At 49.3% G+C, this 22,345-nt stretch overlaps 1 protein-coding gene across 2 annotated transcripts in view; it reads right to left on the reverse strand.

The window, feature by feature from the left end:
• Positions 1–4,080: 4,080 nt before the first annotated feature.
• Positions 4,081–22,345, reverse strand: part of URI1 (URI1 prefoldin like chaperone) — a 61,584-nt gene continuing 43,319 nt past the window's right edge. For both annotated transcript variants that reach the window (XM_066583987.1, XM_066583988.1), the window contains exons 5-11: positions 14,291–14,382; positions 14,152–14,206; positions 9,234–9,402; positions 8,448–8,679; positions 7,400–7,542; positions 6,215–6,446; positions 4,081–4,410 (exon numbers count right to left, since the gene is read on the reverse strand). In XM_066583987.1, coding sequence (XP_066440084.1) covers positions 4,225–4,410; positions 6,215–6,446; positions 7,400–7,542; positions 8,448–8,679; positions 9,234–9,402; positions 14,152–14,206; positions 14,291–14,382 — 1,109 coding nt within the window. In that variant the 3' untranslated portion in view covers positions 4,081–4,224. The remainder of the gene's footprint in view (positions 4,411–6,214; positions 6,447–7,399; positions 7,543–8,447; positions 8,680–9,233; positions 9,403–14,151; positions 14,207–14,290; positions 14,383–22,345) is intronic.

Raw genomic sequence — 22,345 nt, forward strand, 5'->3', positions numbered from 1 at the left:
AACGCCGCCAGCATCAGTATAGAAAGGATTCTTTACTGTAAGAGCAGTGAGAGTATAGATTCAAGAGGGATCTGGTTGCCTTTCATGAAAAATCTAATCTCACACCACAAGTCCCAGCCACTCCATTACTCCAAATGGGATGTTGATTTGGTGGGCAGCCTTTGAGTCGGGAAGGAGTTTTCTCTTAATTTGGGACAATCGGCCTCATTTGGAAGTTTTTTTGCTTTCTTCTGGATTAACATTACAGGTCGGACTTGATGGACTTCTGTCTGTGTTCAGCCATATTAATGATGCAGTTCTGACCTCTGCTGATTAGTTCTGCTTCTGTCATGTGCCTGCTTTTAGCCAATCACACGACAGAATCTGGACTCCTTGCTAACCAATAGGCCGCGGGAGGATTTACGAACCGCTGCTGGAGAACCGACTAGTGACCAAGAGCGCGGCTGATGACAGGCCCATAACTGTGCATCCTTTATGTGATGTCCCCCAGCAGCACGGATGTGCGAGTACGACAGGACGGGGCCGGCGCGCCATAGAAAACTGCTTGCTGCGTGTTTAGATCCTCCCGAAAACTGTAAATCTGGGGACCAGATGCTTCACAAATATGCCGAGCGCCCTTGTTCTCCCCTCTTATGTACTAGATGGATGCAGCGATCCTTATGTGGTGAAGAATTCCAGGCGAGAAGCAAAAACGTAACATTCACGGTAAAAACTTTATTTTTTTTTTACATTTAGACATCGTGTGAAAATAGAGGAGAAACGACAAGAAAATCATCTTTGGAAACAGATACTAATAGAAAACCCCAAATCCCTCCGACAACCTGAATGTGAGGACGCAGAGTCGTGCGGAACGTTCCAGAAAGCTCTGGGACTTGTGGCTGTCTGCAGCCTTCATAGCATGCCGGGCCCGGTGCCTGCTTGGCTCTGGTGGTACTACAAGTCCCAGCATGGTATGATGGCTATGGAGGCCCATCAGTAGTCTACAGAGCTCCTTATAGGGGTCTTCGAGTACAGGACGGCACTTATTGCTTTCATTCACTCTTCAGATCCAGGCAGGGGCTCCTTGGCTGCCCTTGGATATGACAGACCTGCTTCGGCTCTTGCGGGTTTTACCAAAGTGGGGGGGGGGGGGGGAGTTGTGTGTCCAGCGGGAATCATTAATCATTAAAAGGGTTTTCTGGGACTCCAATATTGATAGACCTTAGGATAAGTAATCAGTATGGAGTAATCGTGGGAATCCTGAGCGGCGGACCCCCATCAGATTTTGAGGGTGTATTCGAAGGATAGGTCAGCAATATTGGATTCCCATAAAAACCCTTTAAAAGGGGTTTTAAAAAATTCTAAAGGGTTAAAATGGAGAAATTGAAGACTCTTCTATCCCGGTGGTCACCTGCCCAGCGTTACGGCCCCGCTGCCCAGAACCCAGAAGGATCGGCGGGTGGTCATGTGCCGTACATTGTGCCAATCACAGGCTTCAGCAGTGCTTCTCCCATTGTGCATGTGACTGGCTGAGTGGTCACATGCACAATGTATGACACGTGTTTGTCCGCTGCTCCTTCCGTGTGACGGACACCGGGGCTGCAGCGCTGGGCGGGAAGCCGCTGGGATAGGCAACGATTAATTTTCTCTTCATTATAAACCAATTTTTTTTTTTTAGTGTCCCGGAACCCCCTTTAGGCCGCTGCACACGGGCGGATTTGCATTGCGGAATCCGGAGCTTGCGTCCGCCTCTGGGTTAATTAGCAAATACCTTCCATAGCATGCTATGGAAGAGCGCTTTTTCCTGCGCACGAGTGAAAGTCAATTACGATTTTGTACTCGCGGAGGAAAAGTCGCGGCATGCTGTATTGTAGTGCGATGGCCGCACAGACGGTTTCCATTGAAGTCAATGCAAGCCGTTCGACCCGCAATTAACATTGCGTCCAGATTGCGGATTCCGTGTCATCGCCTAGCGACGTCGTGGGAAAATCTGTGCTGCCCATGTCTGGCGGCGAGCCGGTCGGACCACGTGCGGCACAGATAAGAAGAGAAGGCGACAGGTACCCGGGGTCACCGGCCGGCACAGGGCCGGAATCCTGAAGCCTGGACTGTAAGCAATAGTCTACGGGGCTTTGTAGAGAAACAAAGAATGCCAGCTCCTTGGAGCGAACGGACATAGCAGTGCTGGACTTTAAAGTCCCCCCCCCCCCCCCCCCCCGTAAGCAACGAGGAGTGGATGTGCTGCCGCTCGGGGAGAACAACACGTCAACCCATAATGTGGGGCAGCTTTGGGTACTTTTAGACTGCTTGTACATGGGATGAATGATCATTCATGTGACCATTCATTCTCCATGCAGTTCTGTCCATATTGGCAGCACATCCCTCCGTTCTTCCACAGAGATGTGCTGCCAACGAGGACAGCTGTGAGGTGATCGGCCGATGAACGCACGTTGGCTGATCAGGTGGAGCTTCGAACGGCCCAAGGACCGGGCAAACAAACCTTCTCACAAATGCTCTTACTCCATCACTGCATTGTGTAAAAGGGGCCTTAAAGGGACAGTACTTGACTCCAGTGGCTTCCAAGTCGAAGTATAGGTGGGCAGATTGATCAGTCTAATCCATCCAGAGCCAATTGTATTTTCAGCATACTTTTGAGTCACATACTTTTGCAAGGTCAGCACAAATTGGAGAAGGAATGGAAGTGATTTATACTGTACTGTCTTCCATTACCTCCCCAGATAACGGCACTATGGAGGGCAGCATGTATTATATTCAGTCCATCAACGTGGAAACATCCGGTGAATGCAGGTCCAGCTCCATCATATTGATGGCCCCTCTCCAGAATAAGTCATCAATATCAGATTTGCAGGGGTTCGGCATCCAGCACCCCCACCGAACAGCTGTGCGACTCCAGCCCTAGAACGGTTACACTTGAATAGGACCAAACTTACAGTACTAAACCGGGTCCAGCTTATCAGCCAGAGTGGAGGACGTCCGATCCCTGCCAGTCTGATATGGATTACCTATACGGACGCTTGGTAATCAATAAGATGGGACTGGAAACCCCCCTTCAAAAAGGTTGGGATCAGTGCAAACCTGACTGCATTCTGCTGGGGTCTCCTCTCTTCTGGGGGATGGTAGCGACTGTCATGTGTGAATGTTAATCAAAAATTGCACTAAAGCTGCGTCTATGAAGAAATCTGTCTGCCCCCTCCCCCCCCATGTGTCTTGATGGGGTTGTACTAGAATTTACTTCTATCACCTATCCACGGTATAGGTGGAAAAAGGCTGATCAGTAGGGATCTCACCGCTGAGACCCCCATCAATCCTGAGACCAGGGGACCTCATTCTCGTTACTGCGGGGATGCTTCTCCAACCTGCAACTAATGTCACAATGAATGGAGCAATGGCCGCTGCGCCATTCTTTTCAGTGGGGCTGATGGAAATAGCCGAATACCATCTCCAGCCGTCCCACATAAAAGGAGTGCAGCGGCACCCGCATGTGTATCCATCGCTCCACTCAATCTCTTCCTCACTGCGCAGGGTGCCGTGAGCAGGATGGGGCACACAAGACCCTTGTTCTCGGGCTGGGTGGGTGTCTCAGCGATGAGACCCCACCAATCACTTATCACCTGTCTTATGGATTGGTGATAGAAGTTCATTCTGGTACAAGAAGATAAAAAAATGGCCACTGGGGGCAGCAAAACCGTGACAAGACCCTAGATGGACATAATGGACCTCCTCCGGCACGGGGCCTTAAACATGTTGGTAAATGCCAGTCTGTAGCCTCAGTAACAACTCCTCACCTTGATGTCTCCATTGTGCTTGAGTATTGCCATTTGGCACAATGGACCCCTCCCCCCCCTGTTCGAGGGCAGGTCTGTCCCTTTAAATGACGGCACCTAAGAAGATTCTCCTGAGCTGAGCAGTCCTAGAGGATTCCAGGTCCCGACGATACAAATGAATGGCAAACATATCTCCAGGTCTTCCGAAGCAGCTGCCCCCCACCATGGTGTGCAGCATAGGATACAGGGGAGGGTGGCGATGGGTCCCCGTCACTGTAGGGCGCACAGGTACAAGGTGCAGACCGAACCGCTCAACTAAAGTGGGAATATTGCATATTTATTACAAAAAGAAAAGAATTATCAAAGTGATTGTGAGTTCACCTTAACGATTACAGGTGTCGGCGAGGGCGACGCCGCTCACCATCCAGACCTGACCGCTGCGGAGAACCGGGAGGGAGGGCTAGTTACTCTGCTGTATTCTGGCCGCTTTAAATTTCGAGACTCGTTTTGGCGCTTCCTCAATGACCTCTGATGTGACTTCTTCTGATTTTCTTTCCTGGATGGTGGGCAGACCTGGGTGGGCGATGCCAGTCACTGGCACGGATATAGAGAACGGCTCTTTTTCTATTACCATTCCTGAAAACGGCTGGAAAATAGTAATAAATGATAAATCTATTGTCAGGCAGTGAATCTTGAAGATGTTGTTCCACTTCTAGCTGTTTTACTGCAGGAAGCAGACAGCTCCGTACATTGCCTAGTGGCCAGTGTTGGTACTGCAGGCTGAGTTCTATTGAAGTGAATGGGACTCGGCTTTCACTGTGCAATGTATGGAGCGGTCTGCTTCCCGCTAAAGGTGGGACAACCCATTTAAAGGAACAGGGGGACAAATGTAGCCACCACCCTTATGGATTATTCACAGCAGTATGACTCACTTTGCCCCATATACTCTCTCACACAATCAGGTTAATAACCAACATCCAGTCTTAAGTGTGTCCTAAAAACACTGTTTATAAAAAGTGACAGCCCTAACTTCTGTCTTTTTATCACCATTATTGCTCAGAACCAACACTCCTTGTACCCTGCAGTGGAGCCGAGCTGCAATACCAGATACAGACAGATGGGGTGCTGTTTCTGGAAGAAAGCAGACATGTTTTTCTAATCCTGAACCACCCCTTTAAGGTGACTTACTATATAATGCTTGGAGATTTATAGGAGCGCTATAGCTTTAAACTAATAGGGCTATTTAAAGGGGTCCTTCTCCAACAGCCAATTTGCTGAGGGGCTCCTTGTCTGGTTAGAGTGCTTTAACCCGTAATAACGGAAACGTGGATAAACCGCTAGTGCGAGCGTAACCTGTGTGGTACACGGGGATACCCAGACGGGTGTTAGGGGATACAGGGGCTTGCACCGGACAGCAGTAAGGGGGACCTTTATTAGGACACGGGACAAATAATCTGCTAATGAGCAGTCAGCGCTCGTTACCTCCATGCACACGGGCAGATCATCTGCTCTTTGGGACGACTAATGAGGCTTATCCCATACAGCTGTCACTGATCGGCCGCTCTTCTCTCCGTTTACACATATGTGCAGCCAATCAGTGAGCAGCTTTATTCTTGCATAGGCAAGCCAATCAGCCAATAAACAAGCAGCGGCTGATCCGTTTAAAAGACCCTGAAAGGAAGATTTAGAGGAACCCCCAGAAAGCGTTAAATGGGTGGTGCCTTACGATCCCCATCATGTCCCTTCAGATGTGGGAAGGGGTTAATAGGACATATGGATGGGGTTGTCTTTATGAGTCAAGCTTTTAAAGCAGAGCATGATACAAAAGTACTCAGCAGATTTGGGGGCTTTACTCTCACTTTTTGTTAGATCTTGGGGTCTGCTAGCGAATGAAAACATCTGCAGGATGAATGGAGGGAAATCCCAGCTGAAGTGTGTGAGACATTAGTAGAAAGTATCCATGAAGAGTATCCCATGTCATGAGGGCCCAAGGAGCCCCACTAAGTATTACCATATGGGAATAAATACTGCTCAGGGGTCCCATTACTTTTGTGGATTGATTCCTATTCACTAACAGCAAGCAGAGATCTTGAAAATGATGAGGATGAGAACCCAAAGTAGATCAGAAAGCTGGGGAAGTTTGTATGATACATAAAGCTAGACAGAAACTTAAAAAGGGGGAACGAATGACATGTAACGGCAAGAACTAGGATCAGCCCGTCTTCAGTACGGGCTCCAACGGCCGGCCCTACCCGACTCATCATGGAACATTACAGTGGGAAACCCTCTGCCGCAGCGAGATAATCACCGGTTATAATCTACAGGACTCGGCTCGTAAACCTGCAGCTTCATGTAAGAGCATAGATCTACAGGCTTAACCTGGAACTACAACTCCCAGCATGTGGCCGGGAGTGTTGGGGACTAGTTCTGGCTGCCCTCGCCTGTCTCACCTCTAGTGGTCCGGACACAGGGGAGGCCTTCTTCTGCCCCCGGTCGTCCTCCTCGCTGTGGTCACTGAAGGTGTTGTCCTCCAGGCTGATGTTCCTTATATAACTTCTTCTATCCTCGAACTCGTGGGAGCTGTGATCGCTGGTGTCGCTGCACACGCTGTTCTCACGGCTGCGAGACTTCATGATGGATTTCCGGGGGACGTATTCTCCATTTACCACATCCACAAACACTCTGCAACGTAGAAGTACATGACTTGGGTACAGCGAGATATGTGGCTGCCTGTGCACAGGCTTATATACAGCCACCACTAGGGGGCGCTACCTCGCTGCCTGCAGATTTATATAGCTGCCACCACTAGGGGGAGCTCACTACATATAAAGTTATATACAGCCACCACTAGGGGACGCTAGCTCACTGCATGCAGATTTATACAGCTGCCACCATTAGGAGGAGCTCACTACATATAAAGTTATAAACAGCCACCACTAGGGGACACTAGCTCACTGCATGCAAATTTATACAGCTGCCACCACTAGGAGGAGCTCACTGCATATAAAGTTATAAACAGCCACCACTAGAGGACGCTAGCTCACTGCATGCAGATTTATACAGCTGCCACCATTAGGAGGAGCGCACTGCATATAAAATTATATACAGCCACCACTAGGGGACGCTAGCTCACTGCATGCAGATTTTCACAGCTGCCACCACTAGGAGGAGCTCACTACATATAAAGTTATATACAGTCACCACTTGGGGGAGCTCCGTGCATATGGATTTATACAGCTGCCACCACTAGGAGGAGCTCACCGCATAGAGATTTATACACCCACCACTAGGGGAAGCTCACCATATACAGTCACTACTAGAGAAAGCTCCCTGCATGCAGATTTATACAGCCACCACTAGGGGGAACTCACCTTATACAGATTTATACAGCCATCACCAGGGAGCTCACCATATACACACAGTTGTCAGTAGTGGAAGCTCCCTGCATACAGATTTACACAGCCACCACTAGGTGGAGCTCACTGTATGCAGCACCTACACACACACATCAGTCTTCAGTAAGCTCCCCCTAGTGGAGCAGCCTGCATGGCATGAGAACTGTATGTACATATGACCTGCATGCGACTGCCCTGCATGTAGCCCGCCGGACACAATGTTACACACGCAACCTCTACCTGTAAATATCCGCGGGGGTCTTGATCACAGGCAGCTCGGGCGCAGAGTGACCGTTTCCGTTGCTGTTTTTCCTTTTCCTCTTTGCTTCCTCTTTCTTCTCGCTGTATTTCAAGGTTGTGTTTCTTCCAGTGTTTATTCTCACCTGATGAAAGAATGGCGCACGGCTCTTAGAAACGTTTTAGCGAATTTTTGTCTGCGCCAGAAGTTGAAATCCACACCAGTATGAGCCCACACCGATTTATGCTTGAACCAATTTTGGGCACAAGTTATAGGAAATCTGTCATGCAGCGGGAGGGCCCCGCCTTTGCCAATAAACCACACCCATTCTCACAAAACCCCACCCCTTTTCTTGGCATTTTTGAAGACAGAGTAAAAACTGTATCTTCTTCTCTCCTCTAAGGACGGTATTCACCAAAATGTTCATACGTGGCATAAAACTTTTGCTAAATCCCCCCTCCCCCTGGTTTTAATTCTATTCCATCTCTGCTTGCTGTCAGTGAATTAAGTTCCATCCACCTCCATAGGCTGACAGCTCATACGAGTTTTACAGATTTGTTCTCATCCTCTGGATATAAAGATGTCAGTGAATGGAAGGATCCTTGTTTCTATGAAGCAGGCGGACAAACAATACAATCCCAGCGCTGCTGACACGATTGGGTAGAAAGCTCTGACCAATGCCTGACAGGCTCTAATTTACTAACAGCAAGCAGAGATATTGAAAACAATGAGGAACTGAAAGAATATATTACAGAATGCTTCATTAGGAATGCGATTTCGCTGCTGTCGCACCTGCGTCGGGTCCGTTCAGGGTTTCCGTCTCGGCTCCGCTTTTAGAGAAGAGAAACAAAAACGTTTAGCTTTTCCGTTTTTTTGAAACTCCATTGAAATCAATGGAGAGAAAAACAGATCAGTTTTTTTTTCTGTTTTGCTGTACTTTGTCTCCTCCAAAAACGGAGCAGAGAGATGGAAGTCCGACCGCAGGTGCGACCGCAGCGCTGCTTACACATCCGTCTAGACCAGACTACTTGGTGTTTTAGGAGCGCTCACCCTTTTTGGTTCAACCGTATGAGAGAATCGGATTGTCGCCACAGAACTTTTACCGCTTCCCGAATCGTCTTCCTCGTCGCTGAGATGTGACAATATTGAGATGTTCACTTGCGCCGCGTTCTGCGCCAACTCGGACTTCGCACGATTGCCCTGAGCTCGACAGTCGCGATTCACATTCAGGTCGGTTTTCAGATTCTCTTTGTCCTCTTCGTTAATAAATGGCAGAGTCCCGCTGCAGGGGCAATAAAAGTAGAGTTCCCCTGTAAATATGGTGTGCTTTACATCCTTACCAAGACCTCTGCTTGAAGTCAGTGAATGGGGACATTGTTTACATCCAGTAAACATCATTAGCTAGTCCAGCTCAAACAGCTGAGGGTTTGTTACAAATGTATTGTCTGTCAGCTAAACATCCGGGACTCCGGGTTGATACAGGTTACCTGCACTGATACATTGTAACAAACAATCAGGACAGGGGAGAATTTATGCTGATAAGCTTAGATTGGACTAAACTGGATACAATTGTAACAAGCCGTCAGCTGTGAGAAGTATTAGCTCTGTACGGACGTCAATGTTCCAATTCACTGGTAGCAAGCAGAGATACTGAAATTGGTGAAGAATTGAAAGTATATTAAGAGCCGCCAAACTTTTCATTTTCCAATGATAAAGTGTAATTGACATAAATCTGGGAAACCCCTTTAATGGCTTCCTGCTGCCTCGCCTGAGCAGCCATTGTGTGGGGTACAGCAGTGTATGTATCAGACATGAGCGCAGATACAGGATACCTACCCCTCCAGCTCTCCCCGCACCTCCTCTTGTTTCTCCAGTTCCTCCAGTCTCGCCCAGAGCTCTGCATTGTCTATGAAGCCATCTTTACTCTCTGCTTCCCGGAAATCCACCTTGGAACTGTCTGCGGCCTTTGGTTTAGAGTGAGGTTTGTGAGCTGTACGGTGTTTACCTGAGAAGGAAGGAACCAATGTTACTAGGGAGTGTACACATCTAACAGGCACTGCCCAAACAGTATATACACCACTTATCCTGAGTTACATCCTGTATTATACTCCAGAGCTGCACTCACTATTCTGCTGGTGGAGTCACTGTGTACATACATTACTGATCCTGTACTGATCCGGAGTTACATCTGTATTATACCCCAGAGCTGCACTCACTATTCTGCTGGTGGAGTCACTGTGTACATACATTACTGATCCTGTACTGCTCCTGAGTTACATCCTGTATTATACCCCAGAGCTGCACTCACTATTCTGCTGGTGGAGTCACTGTGTACATACATTACTTATCCTGTACTGCTCCTGAGTTACATCCTGTATTATACTCCAGAGCTGCACTCACTATTCTGCTGGTGGAGTCACTGTGTACATACATTACTTATCCTGTACTGCTCCTGAGTTACATCCTGTATTATACTCCAGAGCTGCACTCACTATTCTGCTGGTGGAGTCACTGTGTACATACATTACTTATCCTGTACTGATCCTGAGTTACATCACGTATTATACCCCAGAGCTGCACTCACTATTCTGCTGGCGGAGTCACTGTGTACATACATTACTTATCCTGTACTGCTCCTGAGTTACATCCTGTATTATACTCCACAGCTGCACTCACTATTCTGCTGGTGGAGTCACTGTGTACATACATTACTTATCCTGTACTGATCCTGAGTTACATCCTGTATTATACTCCAGAGCTGCCCTCACTATTCTGCTGGTGGAGTCACTGTGTACATACATTACTTATCCTGTACTGATCCTGAGTTACATCACGTATTATACTCCAGAGCTGCCCTCACTATTCTGCTGGTGGAGTCACTGTGTACATACATTACTTATCCTGTACTGCTCCTGAGTTACATCCTGTATTATACCCCAGAGCTGTACTCACTATTCTGCTGGTGGAGTCACTGTGTACATACATTACTTATCCTGAACCGACCCTGAGTTACATCCTGTATTATACTCCAGAGCTGCACTCACTATTCTGCTGGTGGAGTCACTGTGTACATACATTACTTATCCTGTACTGATCCTGAGTTACATCCTGTATTATACTCCAGAGCTGCACTCACTATTCTGCTGGTGGAGTCACTGTGTACAAACATTACTTATCCTGTACTGATCCTGAGTTACATCCTGTATTATACTCCAGAGCTGCACTCACTATTCTGCTGGTGGAGTCACTGTGTACATACATTACTTATCCTGTACTGCTCCTGAGTTACATCCTGTATTATACCCCAGAGCTGTACTCACTATTCTGCTGGTGGAGTCACTGTGTACATACATTACTTATCCTGAACTGACCCTGAGTTACATCCTGTATTATACTCCAGAGCTGCACTCACTATTCTGCTGGTGGAGTCACTGTGTACATACATTACTTATCCTGTACTGATCCCGAGTTACATCCTGTATTATACCCCAGAGCTGCACTCACTATTCTGCTGGTGGAGTCACTGTGTACATACATTACTTATCCTGTACTGCTCCTGAGTTACATCCTGTATTATACTCCAGAGCTGCACTCACTATTCTGCTGATTGTGCTTACGTCAGACTACACCTGAGACCCATCATTTATGGGGAGTTTAGCTGCAGCTAGTATAACTCTGCTCCCCCACCGGTGGCTCTCCAGCAGTAGTAGGCTCGCAGAGCTTGCTGGGAGTTGTAGTCGGACAGCTGCAGAGCGAGGGGTCGGTGTCCACAGCAGTATCATGAATACAGCAGAGAGGTCATGTAGTCAGACAGCAGACATGCTGCGGCGTATGGCGACTTGAGTACAGCCGTGGAGGTCGTGAGCAGCACATAAACCTGCCTCCCCCCTCCCCCTCCGACGTGATTATGCAACTCGTTTATTTCTATTGCCATCTGAAATCTCGCTCTCATTACAAGGATCCCGCTCCGGTAATAGAAGATGCAACACAGAAGCTTCTTTCGGCTCTGCTATGAATTTTAATCCTTCTTAAAACAATCGGCCTTGATGGCAGAGAGCAAAAGATCAATGCAGTAAACAGCGGCGGCTGACATCAGCGGGGCGATGGGGAGAGGAGAACGGCTGATGATGTACATGTGCAATATAGAAAGTGGCGCGTCTGCGAAACGCAACGCCAAGGAGCAACGGAGGAGAGTTACTAAATGTGTCTGGTTGCTATGGGAGATGGGGGTTTAAACGGGTAGGTATAGTTTTGCAACTTTTTTCTTTGCTCCAGCATACGGTCACTCCGAATATACGGCTCCAGGGTCCCCAAGGTTAGGGGCTACCAACTGTGTATACGGCTCCAGGGTCTCCAAGGTTACTGGCTACCAACTATGTGTATACGGCTCCAGGGTCTCCAAGGATAGGGGCTACAAACTATATGTATACGGCTCCAGGGTCTCCAAGGTTACTGGCTACCAACTCTGTGTATACGGCTCCAGGGTCTCCAAGGTTACTGGCTACCAACTATGTGTATACGGCTCCAGGGTCTCCAAGGTTAGGGGCTACAAACTATATGTATACGGCTCCAGGGTCTCCAAGGTTACTGGCTACCAACTCTGTGTATACGGCTCCAGGGTCTCCAAGGTTAGGGGCTACAAACTATATGTATACGGCTCCAGGGTCTCCAAGGTTACTGGCTACCAACTCTGTGTATACGGCTCCAGGGTCTCCAAGGTTACTGGCTACCAACTATGTGTATACGGCTCCAGGGTCTCCAAGGTTACTGGCTACCAACTCTGTATATACGGCTCCAGGGTCTCCAAGGTTAGGGGCTACTAACTGTATGTATACGGCTCCAGGGTCTCCAAGGATAGGGGCTACAAACTGTATGTATACGGCTCCAGGGTCTCCAAGGTTAGGGGCTACAAACTGTATGTATACGGCTCCAGGGTCTCCAAGATTAGGGGCTACAAACTATATGTATACGGCTCCAGGGTCTCCAAGGATAGGGGCTACAAACTGTATGTATACGGCTCCAGGGTCTCCAAGGTTAGGGGCTACCAACTATATGTATACGGCTCCAGGGTCTCCAAGGTTAGGGGCTACAAACTGTATGTGTACGGCTCCAGGGTCTCCAAGATTAGGGGCTACAAACTATATGTATACGGCTCCAGGGTCTCCAAGGATAGGGGCTACAAACTATATGTATACGGCTCCAGGGTCTCCAAGGATAGGGGCTACAAACTGTATGTATACGGCTCCAGGGTCTCCAAGATTAGGGGCTACAAACTATATGTATACGGCTCCAGGGTCTCCAAGATTAGGGGCTACAAACTATATGTATACGGCTCCAGGGTCTCCAAGGATAGGGGCTACAAACTATATGTATACGGCTCCAGGGTCTCCAAGGATAGGGGGCTACAAACTATATGTATACGGCTCTAGGGTCTCCAAGGATAGGGGCTACAAACTATATGTATACGGCTCTAGGGTCTCCAAGGTTAGGGGCTACAAACTGTATGTATACGGCTCCAGGGTCTCCAAGGTTAGGGGCTACCAACTATATGTATACGGCTCCAGGGTCTCCAAGGTTAGGGGCTACCAACTATGTGTATACGGCTCCAGGGTCTCCAAGGTTAGGGGCTACAAACTGTATGTATACGGCTCCAGGGTCTCCAAGGTTAGGGGCTACCAACTATATGTATACGGCTCCAGGGTCTCCAAGGTTAGGGGCTACAAACTGTATGTATACGGCTCCAGGGTCTCCAAGGTTAGGGGCTACAAACTATATGTATACGGCTCCAGGGTCTCCAAGGTTAGGGGCTACAAACTATGTATACGGCTCCAGGGTCTCCAAGGATAGGGGCTACAAACTATATGTATACAGCTCCAGGGTCTCCAAGGTTAGGGGCTACAAACTGTATGTATACGGCTCCAGGGTCTCCAAGGATAGGGGGCTACAAACTATGTGTCTATACGGCTCCAGGGTCTCCAAGGTTAGGGGCTACAAACTATATGTATACGGCTCCAGGGTCTCCAAGGTTAGGGGCTACAAACTATGTGTATACGGCTCCAGGGTCTCCAAGGTTAGGGGCTACAAACTGTATGTATACGGCTCCAGGGCCTCCAAGGTTAGGGGCTACAAACTCCATGTTGTCAGATCCTGCAGTCACCTGTTACTCTCTGCATAACAGCAGCATGTCTGCAGGATCTGACTACACTGGGTTTGTTTGTAGTCTGTAACCATGGTGACACATAGATCTGTAGAGAAGCTGTAGACATCATGTTCAAATCAAGACTATTTGCAAAATGGTAACCAGTGTTGGCTCGGCATTTAAAGGGAACAGGTCAATCACCTTTGAGCCACAAAACTATATTATGGCCCTCAAAGGGGAGGAAACGGGCAGCCCAGGGAGCGGTGTTTCATACTCACTGGGCGCTCCCTTCTTGCGCCGTGTCTCCGTGAAGTTGGCATAAATGGAGGGAGCTCCCCCTGTGACATCATCGGGCCTCCGCCACATAATTGTGGAGGGCTTGTGGTTGCAATGGCAACCGGATGACAGTCTAAAGTGTCCAGATCTGCCACGGATTGTAATAGTAAAGTATAGGTCTATCTGAGCGATCACAAGACTGCAGGTAAATGGGTAAACGGAGAAGAAAGAGTCCCCATCTGCTGCTGCAGAGACGTGAGGGCCGGGGCAGAAGATGCTGAGCTACGCCCCCTACAATGGGTTACATCATATCACATGACACATGGTCAGCAGGGATACCTTTGGTGCACACGGTGTCCGCGTTCACGTCTTCCCTGATATCAAAGAAGTCGTCCTGTAGAAGAAGTGAGAGATTGGAGATCAGTAATATCCCCTCTAGGCTCGGACGGCCCCCCGCTCTGCTGTAGCCCCCCCTTACATTGCTCATTCTCTGCAGGTCCTTGGTGAACTCCATCCTGGACTCAAAGTTCTTCATGACCTGCTGATATTCTTCCATGGCTTCCCTGACATCTGCAACACAAGAGCCACGAGGAGATTCAGAGAGAGTCCTGCAATGTCAGCCTGTACTTACCTCTGAGCTCTGCTGGGAAACTACAACTCCCAGCATGCTCCGACAGCTTCAGGCTAATTCAACTGGCCTACAGTGACCCCAATCAGGTAACCCTTGTGGCATAAATGGGGCCTGGGTACAAAGAATGGCCTCAGTGTAACCTACTGATGGTCTATCCACAGGACATGCCATAAATAGTAGATCGGTGGGGGTCACTGCTGGGGACCCCCTCTGATCAGTTGTTAGCTAGGTCAGTCTAGTTGTGCACTGAGCTGATTTCTGCAGGAAACAGACAGCTCCGTTCTCACTGCAGTGGCCAGGCTTGGTATTACAGGTGAAGCGCTTAATCATTTCAATGGGAACTTTGCCTGTAATATCAAACCTCGCCAGTGCAGTCGGTACGGAGCTGTCTGCTTCCTGCAGTCAATCGATTGGTTTTGGGGTTTTTCTTTGCAGGGTGAGGCCGGCTTCACATCTTTCGTCTCAAAATACCAGAAGAATATACGCAGCGCTTATCTTCCGTCCAAAGCCGACCAGCTGGGTGGAAGGCGGACGGACCCCATTATAGACAATGGGGTCCGCCTGGCGCTGTTCAGTTCTGTTCACAGACGGCTGCGAGATTCCCCTTCTCCTGCTCCCCTACAATCCATTCTAAACTAGTCCAGCTGAGGGTTCGTTGCAACTGCATCCAGGCTCCACAACCAGCCAAACACATCGGCAGCGCTACTCTCCCCTCTGTGCTGATACTTCGCTACAATGTATCAATCTGGATTCCGGGCTTGTCTGGTTTGGATACAGTTGTTACAAACACTCAGTAGTATTCAGTGAGGGCAGGTTCTCAGCCTCTGCATGTAACACGCATGTTCCCATTCACTGGCGGCAAGCAGGGATTGTAACGAGACGAGAGACGGAAAGTGTTGTAGGAAGTTGCAGAACTTTTCATTAGACCTTGCTATACTTTCACGGTCCAACAGGCTTGTACGACCCCAACTAGCGGAGGCGAGCTACCATTATAGAGGTCACCCCGCTTTCCTAGACCCCTGAGAAGCCACTCAGGGAGCGGGGGATGGGTGCTCCTATATGAATATAGATAGATTCCGTATACATTTGGCTTCCCGGCTGCAGATCTATACGCAGCGGTTCAGGAGAGAAACAAAATGTACATAGAAACCTGATTAGCGGGCGCCGTTATTGGATGGATGTTGGGAGTTTCGCCTCCACGGCTCCCCAGACGGAGGATAATGTCGCACTTTACAAATACATTTCAATCGAGCATTTGCAGATTTTGTGTAAACACCACACTTTTCGTACGGACGCGGCGCGCGCTAATCTCTTTAGTCGGGCGCACGCAGCATTTGTTCCTACAAAGTAATCAGCGGCTCCGGCGCTTTTCGGGGCCTTCAATTTGATTTTAATGCGACACGATGGAACTTTGCGGTTGTCGGCGGCTCCCTGGCGTCGTTGGGGCCGAGATGGAAATGTTTCCTAACTTGCATCTGGTAACTTTCTATTTGTTAATGTGCGGGTTATTCATCCGGGGGTCATTATACAACGAGCGGACCCCAAACACAGAGCGAGTCGGGAACACTGATCAGAGAGAAGGGGGTGCAGATATTATACTAATTGTCAGAACCCCCACCCCCACCTAGAAGAAGTGTGTATCCCCACTGTCAGTAACATCCCTCCCCCAGAAGTTGTCGGGATGATCCTTCCTCTGGGATTGTAACGTTGATATAAGCGATTACTATTGCTTGGATACAAGATGTGATACGGGGGGCATGGAGGCTCTAGCACCCTGTTGTACCACCTCTAGCTTGGATACAAGATGTGATACGGGTGGGCATGGAGGCTCTAGTACCCTGTTGTACCGCTTCTAGCTTGGATACAAGATGTGATACAGGGGGCCATGGAGGCTCTAGTACCCTTTTGTACCGCCTCTAGCTTGGATACAAGATGTGATACGGGCGGGCATGGAGGCTGCCTCTAGCTTGGATACAAGATGTGATACAGACAGGCATGGAGGCTCTAGTACCCTGTTGTACCGCCTCTAGCTTGGATACAAGATGTGATACGGGCGGGCATGGAGGCTGCCTCTTGCTTGGATACAGGTTCCGTATGGTATTCTCCAGCATATTGGGCCACCATTGCTGTAACTGAGCCTTTTAGATTGTGCAACTCATAGGCTGTCGCAGTTGGCGTCCCCGATGGTCCCATACATGTTCTATTGGCAATAAATCTGGTGATAGGGAGCCACGGAAGTGTGACAATGTTGTGGGGGCTTCCTGTGACCCCCTGTGTGTGCGGCCGAGCATTATCCTGCTGGAAGCCGCCATAAGAGGAACACATGTGGCTGCAGGATGTCCTGAACAGGATGTGGCTGAGCTGTCATTGTCCTCGTACCACTACTAGGTGGACCGTCTGTCGTATGTGATGGCCCCCCAGACGAGCAGGGGGCAGTGTGCCGCTCCACAGCAAAGGCAGGATTGAGGCGCTCACCCCCGAGCTCTCCAGACACGAACACGGCCGTCGTCAGCGCCCAAACTAAACCTGGAATCGTCATTGAAGACAACCCGGTTCCCCTCTGTAGCATTCAGTTTCATCGTTCATGACACCACTGCAAACGAAGGCAATGGTGGGGGTCAGAGGCCGTACATGTAATGGGGGAGACGGTTGGGGTCAGAGGCCGTACATGTAATGGGGGTGACGGTGAGGGTCAGAGGCCGCACATGCAATGGGGGCGACGGTGAGGGTCAGAGGCCGTACATGTAACGGGGGCGACGGTGAGGGTCAGAGGCCGTACATGTAACGGGGGCGACGGTGAGGGTCAGAGGCCGTACATGTAACGGGGGCGACGGTGAGGGTCAGAGGCCGTACATGTAACGGGGGCGACGGTGAGGGTCAAAGGCCGTACATGTAACGGGGGCGACGGTGAGGGTCAGAGGCCGTACATGTAACGGGGGCGACGGTGAGGGTCAGAGGCCGTACATGTAACGGGCGCGACGGTGGGGGTCAGAGGCCGTACATGTAATGGGCGCGACGGTGAGGGGCAGAGGCCGTACATGTAACGGGGGCGACGGTGAGGGTCAGAGGCCGTACATGTAACGGGGGCGACGGTGAGGGTCAGAGGCCGTACATGTAACGGGGGCGACGGTGAGGGTCAGAGGCCGTACATGTAACGGGGGCGACGGTGAGGGTCAGAGGCTGTACATGTAACGGGGGCGACGGTGAGGGTCAGAGGCTGTACATGTAACGGGGGCGACGGTGAGGGTCAGAGGCTGTACATGTAACGGGGGCCGTAAGACCAAATGTCCTTCAGCCTTGAATTTCAACACCCTGAGATAAGCAAATGCCAAGCTCCTTGGCTGCGGCTTACCTCCCTAAAAACGAACGGTCATGTCTATGGGGGAGCCAGGGAAACAGCCAACAGGCGAACACAACTGTCCTCCCGACTGTAGCTGTCGGCGTATGGGCAGCTGTGGGAGATGTTCCACATGACCGATTTGCTGCAAACTTTCTCCAGCGCAAAAATCTGCAGCAAAACCAGCAGATCACGGCGTAAAATTAGATGCAGATCCGCAACATTAATTGGCGTGAAATCTGCAACGGATCCACACCAAAACCAACAAGCCGTGTAGATTTTGGTGCCGATCTGCCATGTGGGGGCATACGCCCAGGGCAGGGAGCCCACATGCTGGAAGAGTCGCAGAAAAAAAACTTATTCTAACCCAATAAATGCTTGGCGCGTGCTGGGATGATGGCACCACCCAGACCAGCCACAAAAGGGGGGAAATGCAGGCTGGGGCGGTGGAGACATGAAGCCCCACAACAGTACCCTAACACCTCACGCCAAACCCTGAAACTTGGTGGGCTGAGTTAATTGAGATGCTTGGTCTAATTCCAGGTCAGGCAAAAAAAAGGGGGATCTATGGAGCCCGGTGGACCCCAATAATCACGCCACTGTATGTATGGCAAAGTATTAGGGGACCGTCTCCTAGGAAAACGTATCTGCCAGACATACAGGGTCCGGAGAGAAAAAAAAAGCAGCGAGTAAAAGAGCGTCTCTCTCCCCGGGCGCAGGACGGCGATCTGCGGCATGCAGAAACAGAGACCTTCTCATGGGCTGTGTTTTCTTTCCCGTCTGGTGCACTAATTCCAGCCATTGTTCTCCCCTATTAAGGACACTGTCCCCACATACACTGCGAGGCGGGCATGTCACCGCTGATAACCTGCAAAACCGCCACCACCAGACGCTTCCTATCTGCCCCCCCTGCTCTAATTAAGGGGCATTAATGCAAAAATAATCCGCTAATGGTCAAGTGGCGGATCGGGCTCCTTTTTATATTTTTGGAATTTTTTTTTTTTTCCCCTCCCGTCTTAAGTAAAGGCACTCAGGGCTTTTCGGTATCGCCTCTCCTTAATTAACATTGCAAAAACCTAAGCGTTAATAATATCTGGCAGCGGAAAGCGCTCCCAAAATACACCCGACTCTGCAATCATCTCAATAAAGCCACAGCTGATTTTATTTTTTTTTTATCCCCCCCCTTCCTTCTCCGTTTCCACTTATCCGGCGTGCAGACAGCTGTTGCTGCGATAGAGACGAACGGGTTACAATAAGGGGAAGAAGAAGAAGGAGGAAGGAGAAGAAGAAAAAAAAAAAAGATGGCATTAACAAAATGAAAATTACGGTGTAAACAGTTCATAAAATCTCGCAGCCCTGATGTCGCTCTAGATCATTAAATTTCTGCAACAATTAGACCTTTTCTCACGGCGGCAAATTGGACCGGTTGCCATGGCAAATCTGAGCCCTTAAGTCATATATCTTTGATTGCAGAAAGGTCAGACTCAGACAGCCTAATAACTCAAGAAGCTGTTTGACAGATTTCATTGGTGCATGGTCACATAACAGCACAAAACGGTGTCGGCAGTTGTTAAAAGCGGAGGGTCAGGGAAAAGGTTGAGGTTGTGGAATGTTTTTGCTTCACTGAACCCAGCAAGATAATGTGTCTAACCAGCTTTAGATCTAAAGAACATTATTTTAGGTAGGAGGTCAAATCAATAACTTTTTTTTTTTTTTTTCCTTCTTCCTCCCTTTCGCCCCCCCCCCCCCCTCCTCCTCCTCCGTCTCCCCCCTCCTGACTCAAGAGGACTGCGAAATATTAGAATGGTGAGCAAAAAAGTAGGAAATGTATCGGTGGCTTCTGATTTTTTTCTGATTGAGTTTTTATTATTATTATTGTATCAAATTTCGGGGGATCGGGGGGGCTTAAAGAAGCCTCAGTGGTTCCAAGTTTTCTTTACACCCCCAACTTTGGTAAAATAAAGGCGGATTGGAATTTTTACAATTTCTAATTTCGCAATTTTTTACATTTTTTCCCCCTCATGTTAGGTGACTTTAAGGGGGGTTGGGGGGGTTATTTAAGAAACCTCAGTGGTTTTAGCTTTTTCTTTACACCCCCAACTTTGGCTCAAGGATAGTAAAATCAAGGATGACAAAATTACAAATGTTCTCATTTTTTTCACTTTTTTTTCCATGTTAGGTGACTTTCTTCTACCCCCAACTTTAAAGGGGGGGGGGGGGGGTACTTAAAAACCTCAGTGGATATTTTTTTTCCATGCCTTTCTTCTACCCCCAACTTAAAGCGGGGGTCTGATGACCGGACAACATTCCTCCTATGAAGCCCACAGTGATAAATAATAAAAGTAGTAGTAGTCGTAGTCCTGGTAGTCCTGGTGTTAGTTATGTCACCGGAGGTCACCTGACTGCTGTAGCCAATCAGAGGCTGCAGCATCACCACTCCTCCTCCTGGCATCACATTCCTGGCTCCACGATGCCAGGAGATCAGAGCAGTAACGCTGCAGCCTCTGATTGGCTGCAGCGGTCAGGTGACCTCCGGTGACATCTGATACAATAAACACCAACCATGACAGGTCTGCAGCGAGGGTTGCGCCACAGAGGGCAGGTAAGTGGGCAGCTCCTTTTATTCTTTTTGCACAGTGGGCCCTGTAAGTGGAATGTCATCCGGTAACCGGGCAACACCTTAGGGGTTAGGGGTAAAGAAAGACATCTAACAGGGGGAAAAAGTTTAAAAATGTGCAGAATTAGACCTTGCAAAAATTCTATCATCCTTTATGTTTTAATATCTTTAAAGTAGGGGGTGTGAGGAAAAACAAAAAGGTGAAGCCACTGAGGCGTCTTAGATAATCGGACAAGTCGTTTAAAGGGATTGCCACCATCATGAGGTCTTTTAAACTGGTCCTGATGTCAGCGGCAAGGGGCAGCACCGAAACACTGGAGGGGCATGATGAAAGGCTTGACAGCCTGACTCGGGCCGGGCCCACCTCCCTGACTCGGGGCCGGGCCCACCTCCCTGACTCGGGGCGGGGCTGTTGTAACAGACGTATGCGCAGCTTTTGTGTAGCATGGCAGGGGGCGCTATGGGGCCAGGTTAGATGGTCAACCATCCCACAGATTGGTTTGGACTGAAACGTTTAAAATCCCATCTGATTTTTCATCGGCTTCTTCCGCTGCGGACGACCTGCAGCGTTTAGAGCCCGCGTTAACGGACCCTTTAACCAGATATCTCGCGCCTCGGCCGGCGGTCTATAAAAGCCCTCAAGCCCAAAAATATTTCAATGGAGAGAAATTTCTCATTTACCAATCAGAATACTGTTACATCTTCCAATAATCCCCCCTCTGCTCGCACGGCGCACCCCGACCGCCGGCCTGCGACATTTATTATATATGCGATAACGCTGCGTTAAATTATTTGTTTCCCACCAGATTTTTTTTTTTATTTAACAAAAAAAAAAAAAGGCAAAAAAAACAATCCAAATGAGAGGCTGCGGCGATCTCCATACGGCGAGCGCTCCCATCGCCGCCCCTCCTTGCGGATCTTTCAAAAAATATCAATACTTGAGCTGCAGAAGCCTTGGCCCGTTCTAAACCAGAGAGGTTATTAAGTCGGCCGTCTGGTGGCCGCACGCCGCAGCTGCTTAGCATCACCGATTAACCTCTTCCCTTCTGAGAGGGGGGTGTATTTACACGCGAGGGTTAAGCGGCCGCGGACGGGTCGGCAGCCATCGCTGGAGGGAATACTGTTACACTCCGTTGTTTGGTCTCCAATTAGCAGGAGGCGGTGGAATGGTGCGAGGTTGTCCCTCGTTATGCGTCCTCCGCCATCCGAAAGCTGCTGAAGAGTCATCTGCGATTCTCAAGATCAAACCACAAGTGTCTGGCAGCAGCTGGGGATTCTCAGGAGCCTCGAGTGTGGATATTAGAGCCGCGCCGTTTAGTGCAGCGTCCAAAAGAGCGCTCGCCGCGGACGGCTGAGGACACCTTGCAACCGCTCTCCTGTAAAGCCGCGCTGTGCGCTCCAAGTCCGTCCGCAGCACAGAATCCGTGCAGAAAATCTGCAAGTAGACTAGCGGCGAATCCGTGGCCTCCAAGTTAAAAAAACGAATTTCCAATATGGCTTTGGGCACTTTTTCTATCAGTGGGGGTCTGCCTGCAGGACCCCCACGCTCAGCTGATTTCCCGATGCCGCTGTTAAAGGGGTCAGCGCTGAAAGCAGATGGCGCCGACAACACTGCAGTGGCCCGATTTGGTACTGCAAGCTCAGCTCCCATTGAATTCAATGCAATAGTAAGCCAGGCTGCTAGACTACCGACCGCGCTATCTGTAGTCCGCACGTAATACAGACCGCATATTACGCCATTGTTTTGCATTGGGTGAATACGGATTTGCGTTTTCATGTACATTAACAAAAAAAAAAAAATCAGCATCTCCCATATAGGTTCGTATCGCGGAGCAGAATCCCCCATGGAGGTCGATGGGAGTGTTAAAATAAACGTGGTTGCGGCACGGGTTATTCACGCATATACGCAGCAGACTGCGCAATTTCTCTATACATGCGTAAATATGCA

Source organism: Eleutherodactylus coqui, chromosome 11 (assembly GCF_035609145.1).
Source record: "Eleutherodactylus coqui strain aEleCoq1 chromosome 11, aEleCoq1.hap1, whole genome shotgun sequence".
NCBI lineage: Eukaryota > Metazoa > Chordata > Amphibia > Anura > Eleutherodactylidae > Eleutherodactylus > Eleutherodactylus coqui.